At 31.7% G+C, this 7,123-nt stretch overlaps 1 protein-coding gene across 1 annotated transcript; it reads left to right on the top strand.

The window, feature by feature from the left end:
* Positions 1 to 442: 442 nt before the first annotated feature.
* Positions 443 to 6,389, top strand: LOC137807427 (serine carboxypeptidase 24). Its single transcript, XM_068608073.1, has 9 exons — positions 443 to 1,385; positions 3,754 to 3,861; positions 4,062 to 4,157; positions 4,258 to 4,350; positions 4,427 to 4,509; positions 4,607 to 4,992; positions 5,111 to 5,206; positions 5,903 to 6,008; positions 6,104 to 6,389. Exons 1-9 carry the CDS (start codon positions 1,121 to 1,123, stop codon positions 6,245 to 6,247), a joined length of 1,377 nt encoding a protein of 458 aa, XP_068464174.1. The 5' UTR covers positions 443 to 1,120; the 3' UTR covers positions 6,248 to 6,389.
* Positions 6,390 to 7,123: the final 734 nt, after the last annotated feature.

Raw genomic sequence — 7,123 nt, 5'->3', positions numbered from 1 at the left:
ATTGTGTATGTATGCATTAGTTTAGCTGGCTTGAGGAAGTTGAAGTTGGGAATAGCGACATTGCTAAGCTACCTCATGTTACACAATCTTCCAATCCAAGTTTTAAATTGATTTCATTGAAAGTAAGTCAAAATGAAACTTAATGAATGAAGCAACTGGAATGGTTTGACCAAATAATGCTAACATTAAGGATCAACTTGTGTGCTGTCTCTAGTTTTTAGTGTTAGTTTATTTTAGTCAAATACAAGGCCAAGTGCAGCAGGCTATATTGGATATATCATTGCACATGAATCTTCCAAATTTGCAGCCTGCAAAGGAAAGAGACAAAAACTTTTCTCAACAAACCATATAATATATGTATCTACAAAGAGTCATGACGTAACTCATGACAAAACTCACTACTAATTTAAGTTTTTAAAAGCATTAAGACAGAATTTCTTCTGTGATTATGTGAATAGAGGAACACCTGTGGAGAGAGAACTTGTTTCTTAACTCATGATATTGAAAGAGTTTTCATCAACAATGTTGTTTTACATGACTGATTTATCTCACATTGAGTCTAACTTATGTTTGAAAAACAGTTATTCTAAAATTTTTACCACTTCTCAGCATAACCTTAAATATCTTGAAGTGTATGTATGATGCTGATGGCCATTAATTTGAACCAAACTGTGAGTGGTCATATGAGATTGAGATAAAGAGAGGGAGGGACGGAGAAAGCAATGCATATTATGTATGTTTGTTTTCTAATTTGTTCTCATCGGGCATGAGTATCTGATTAAAGTTTCAATTTCCTTGTACAACTCTCTCTCTCTCCAACTTGGCATGAAGTTGTCTTTAGTGATGCAATTGAGTCCACCCTATGAGTACCTTATAATTGAGGCATCAACATCCTCAACAGTTCCATGTATATACACATATTCATATATATAAGCTGTCTTGCATATAATTCTAGCTATAGCTACTGCTACCCTTCCCATCTCTTCTGCAAACAACACATTTAGACTTTTATTAGTAGAGAAATATAGAGAGGGAAAGGGAGAGCATTTATATATTCTACTTGCCCTTAAACCCTTTGGTGTGTGTTATTAATACATAGTTTGAGTTTTAGAGTGCAATAATGATGGCATTCCAAAGGAAGGTTCATACCTTCTTCCTGTGCTTATTATTTATCTTTGCGTTTTCTTCCTTTTTTGCTGTTGCTGTGCCAAAAGAGCAAGAGCAAGATCGGATCTCAGCACTTCCAGGGCAGCCACGTGTGGCATTCTCTCAGTTCTCGGGTTATGTCAGTGTGAATGAGCAACATGGTCGAGCACTCTTCTACTGGCTCACTGAATCTCCCTCTTCCCCTCAGAATAAGCCTCTTGTTCTCTGGCTCAATGGAGGTTAGTCTATGATTATATATATATATATATATATATATATATATATATACACACACATATATACATACATATATATTGTGTGAGAGATAGAGCTTCAACTCCTCACCTTCAATTCTACCTACTTTTTGTCTTTACAAGGCATTGTCTGTTGAACATATATGTATATTTCTTTCCACCTTTGACTATAACACAAATTAGAGTTTCATCCTGTTAATTTATATCACACAAATGATAGAAATAAAATTTTAATATTGTCATTGGAAAAAACAACATAAACAATAACTGTGTGTTTAGTCTAAATATATATATATATATATATATATATATATATATATATATTACCATAGAAGGATATTATATTTATGTAGCGATCCATTGTTGTTAATTTTATGTGCTTAGGAGAAGGTTCTGTGCAAGTTATAATGAGGATATGAATTGTGCTGCATGCACCAGCTAGGAATCATAAGAACTGCCAAAAGAACACACACTGTACAGCTGGCTCTTCCAACCAAAACGAGAGAAAAGAGAGAGGGGATTGAACATTTCATTTGACAGATGAATTCTAGAATATATTTATTTGGTATAAATCTAGTAAAAGCCATAGGGTATTGAACATTTTGTTATTCTCTTTTATAAAAAGAAAGCAAAGTAAGCAACATCACTTCCTAAAGTTTATAAGATAATTAAGTTGACTGAAATTTAAGTAACTTCTTAAGGATTTTGAAAAAGAAACTGTGGTGTATGCACATTTAGAACTGAAGTTTGCAGGTAGGTTTGCAGAATTAAGTTTTTGAGTATTTCCCTGAAGCGTGAACATTTTTTAAATCTTGATGGTTTGTGTTTCCGTGACTTGGTACTTGCTGAACCATTAAGCAAAAACCTTACACTATTGCACATGTTGAGTGTTGACCGTTCTCTGAAATGACCAACCCTATCTACATTGGCCTATTAATGCACCCATCTACCTCTCTGCCACACTTCACTATTTCCGTCTTCTTTTTCTCTTCAAAATTAACAGTGTTTCCTTCTACCATGTTCTACTGATTCGGAGGAACAAAAATTGACAACAACCAGTTTCAAAAAACGAACAAGTCTTTCTGCACAGATGGAGAAAATCAAAGAAAAAAAAAGAATAAGAAAAAAAAAACCCTAGGGTGGCCCATGTGTGACCGCGTGATCTAACTCTGTCTGTATCTTGTTTGTGCCATATTCGTTCCATTTCTGACATATATTCCCTGTTTGGAAGAACCTATTCCATGATTTATCCAAGAAAAACAAAACCTTTTTGTTCCCTCTTTGTATTTTAGGTTGAAAAACAAACAGAAACAACAGCAACTCAACGCATAGTGAACTCTAACCTTCCATTTTGTACCTCCAAAAAGATGCTTATTTTCTCATTAATTCTCCCTTTTTGGGTACCTGTCTCTCTCAATTTTTTTAGGATATTCTCATTTTTCTTGGAATCACACCAATTCATCCCAGAGTTGTTTGACTTTTTCATTTGTTTTCTACGTTTCAAATTATATGTTTTCATAATTTAATTGGGGTCCATCATAAAGTTTACCTCAATTTGATTAATTCATGAATTATTGTTGTAGCATTAACTTCATCATTTTTTAATAATGACTTAAATCATGTATAGGATTATCTCGTTATCTAATAGAAGTTAAACTAAAACAATTTTTTAATATTTAATTTATAATTTTAACAACCTTTGTGTATGCAAACTAATATACATGCAATACATGAAATACTAGTCAATATGAACAAAGTATTACTTTTTTTATATTTAACTGTATCCTTAAGACCTCTAGCAATTTTTTAAAACCAAAATATTAAGTAATCAAAAGGTAGTATTAATATAATCATTAATAACCTTATCTGACAAAGACAAAAATTTCAAAGAAAGTCAAGACATGGTGATGCTGCAAAATGCCACTGTGGTCCCTTCCAAATTCCTGGACCAGAAAGTTTGAGATCCTTATCAACACCCCTCTGAAACTGTATTAGACAACAAACCAAAAAACTATAATGGTTGAAATTTAAGGCTGAAACTTTATGGCTTTATATAGTGATGTGGTAGGCATGATAGGGATTTCCACATTGCACGTGCATATCCATATCAGTTCTCAAATTAGGATGAAAAGGGTATCAGTGAATGTCTATTAAGCATAGGAGAGTGATAATCAACCTTAAAGCTTCAAGTAAAACATGACAAGGAAACTAAGTATCAAACATTAGTTTCATCACTACACAAAAGGGCATCTGTATAATATAATTGCTTATAGTATTTTGAAAAAAGACCATTAGATAAAACTTGCATGTGTCAAATCACAGTGAACTGATAACTTTGGTACTTCTGGTTCAGGGCCTGGATGCTCATCAGTAGCATACGGAGCATCAGAGGAAATTGGGCCATTCCGTGTAAACCAAACTGGATCTTCTCTATATCTCAACCCAAATGCATGGAACAGAGGTAATGCGCATCAAATCAACTGTTATGTTTGGTATAGTGGCTAATTCACATCGTTTACAAATATATCACACAACAATAAGTAGTGTTATAACGTGTTTTTTTTTATTAAGATTTCTCTTTTCATTTATGTCACCAACCTTTCAGAATGACAATATATGAAAACACAATTTTCTTTCTTTTTTCAAATTGGTTTCTTTCAGAAGCAAATATTCTTTTTCTTGAATCGCCTGCTGGTGTTGGCTTCTCATACACAAATACCAGCTCTGATCTCAAAACTTCAGGGGACAAAAGGACAGGTATATATATAAACCTGAAGGGTTGTTGAAGTTAGTTGAATTGTCACCATTTTCATAACTACTTTTATTCTATCCTAATAATTTCAAATTTGTTACACAGCTCAGGATGCACTGATTTTTCTAATTAGATGGTTGTCAAGGTTTCCACAGTATAAGTATAGGGAGTTTTACATAGCTGGGGAGAGCTATGCAGGTATTTGAACTAGCACCTTCTGATTATGTTTTGAAAATTTTCATCTGACACTTGGTGTTAATATTTTATGTTTTAGGGCATTACGTCCCTCAGTTGGCTAAGAAAATCCATGATTATAATAACAAGAATCCCCAGATTATTAATCTCAAAGGGTTCATTGTAAGTCAATTTTTTTTTAACTCTGCTAAGGATCAAAATTACATCATTTGGTGTTAGTGATATACTTTGCATTTTGCTTGCAATATGAAAACTACAGGTGGGAAATGCTGTGACTGATAGCTACAATGATGGAATTGGAACTGTCACATATTGGTGGAGCCATTCTATGATATCTGATCAGTCCTACAAATCTATCCTCAAGTACTGCAATTTCACATCAGAAGAAACATCTAAAAAATGTGATGATGCTTATAGTTACGCGGTTAACTATGAATTTGGAAAAATAGATCAGTACAGCATCTATACCCCAACGTGCACAACATCACAAACTGTCAGGCACATACGATTCAAGAATCTTCATATGATTTCAGGATATGATCCGTGTACTGAAAATTATGCAGAGAAATACTATAACCTCCCAGAAGTGCAGAAAGCAATGCATGCAAATCTTACCAACATTCCTTACAAATGGACTGCTTGCAGGTTTGCTTTTTCACTACGTTTTACTGTTAGCAGAAACTGCATATTTTGCTTTTAATAAATTGAAATCAAAATTCTATGAATTTACAAGTTTCAAAATATGCCTTTGGTTTGTTGACAGTGAAGTGCTCCTGAAAAATTGGAAGGATTCTGAAATTTCTGTGCTGCCTATATACAAAGAGTTAATTGCTGCAGGATTGAAAATATGGGTTTTCAGGTATAGTTTTAAACTGTTTCTTTACATGCAATTATATCATATTTATTTTATGAAAGTATATATCTTTATCACATTCGCAACCAATTCAAGTTTGGCATCCTTTGAAATTCAGTAGAAAACTTAATTTTAATTATATTTCTTATTTCTAAAGACTTTAATTTTCAAAATATAAAACAAAAATATTATGATACTTTCATAATAATTAATAAAAAATTATTTAAACATGTATAGATTTCTTATATTGCTAAGTTGATCTTATAACCTAAGGTTTTTTTTTTCTGGTTCGTTTTCAAAAACTAATTAACCAACCACATAACTTAGTCAAATATAAATAGGAAATTCTAAGTCCTCATAACATAATTACCTGTGATCTCATCAACTTGTTTTATTTGTCATTGCTGACAGTCTCTATGCTATCATTTTACAAAGTTTCTACTTTATAAAATGTACCCAAAAAAATACTACTCTATATGAAAATTATATTACACAAAAAAATACATTTAATGTCTTTAAAATATAAATTACAATACAAAAGAAATCAGGAAACATTACAAGAAGATTTATAACTATTCTTGACTTTTTGTATAGAAATTTTTATTTATAACTCTATTCAATTTTGTATGATCATGCATACATACTTTATATATCTGCACAATAGAAACTCATAAACACTGTTCTGGTTTTGCTATAATGCAGCGGGGACACAGATTCTGTGGTTCCAGTGACTGCCACGAGGTTTTCTCTGAACCACCTTAACCTCAGCATCAAAACTCGTTGGTATCCATGGTACTCTGGTGGACAGGTATTATAGTTAATTAACTAAATTTGAAGACCATAAAACATAAGCATATTACACTTACCATGTTTCTCACTAAGGTTAATTCATGTGGTTATTAGGTTGGTGGATGGACAGAGGTGTATAATGGTCTAACTTTTGCAACAGTAAGAGGAGCTGGCCATGAAGTTCCTTTGTTTCAGCCTAAGCGAGCTTACACCCTTTTCAAGTCCTTTTTGGCAGGAAAGGAACTACCAAAACATTGACACATGCACTGTAACACTTTTATTCATGTTAAATTAATGCACCATTCATTAATATATCTCAGTTTCTTGTTCAATCACACAAATTCTACTACCAACTTCATCCTTTTCTTCACAACATAATAAAATCTATTTTTCACTGTAATTATGTCTCTGTTTGTGTACTCAATAAGAAATGATGTATTAGACAAATTAAAAATCCTATATATACAACAGTACATCATAAGTAATTTGTTTTCATGTATATTATTAAGAGTGTTTTATTTTTAATTTAAAGTGGTACCAATATTAAAACCATTTTAGATCTTATAAATAAGAACGAAAAGTTTTAAATACTATAAAACATTAATGGTGCATATTAAATAAATAAAACCAGTAAAATTTGATTATTTTAAATATATTGTAACTAATAATAATAATAATGTACTTTGTAAAAGTGGATTAGAAAGTACTTTTAACATGTCTCAAAAGGAAAAAAAACTCATTGATGAAAATAAGAGACAATGGAAAAAATATTGCTTTGTAACAAAAAAAGTCAAAGAATAAACAACCGAATAATCTGGCCCATAGTTTTTATTGGGTCAGCTTGTGCTTTACGTGAGAAAATAATTTTAAATTTTAAATTACAAAAAAAATGAATTGATTTTTTTTTTCAGAAAGGAAAAATGGTAAAATAAAAAAGCAACTCCACTAAAAGAGTAACTATGTGAAGGAAAAAGAATAAGAAGAAAACTCCATTGCTAAAGATTTTTCTTTTTCAAAATGTATCCATGTTCATCCTGAGTTGCCGAAACAATTGGAAAGTTGGTGAGACTCATGTTTTAAGAAAAAAGTAATGACAACTACTATCAATATGATATTAATAGTATAACTATTAAG

Source organism: Phaseolus vulgaris, chromosome 3 (assembly GCF_000499845.2).
Source record: "Phaseolus vulgaris cultivar G19833 chromosome 3, P. vulgaris v2.0, whole genome shotgun sequence".
NCBI lineage: Eukaryota > Viridiplantae > Streptophyta > Magnoliopsida > Fabales > Fabaceae > Phaseolus > Phaseolus vulgaris.
Note: the sequence above shows the minus strand (reverse complement) of the source record. Positions and strands in the feature narration are given on the sequence as shown.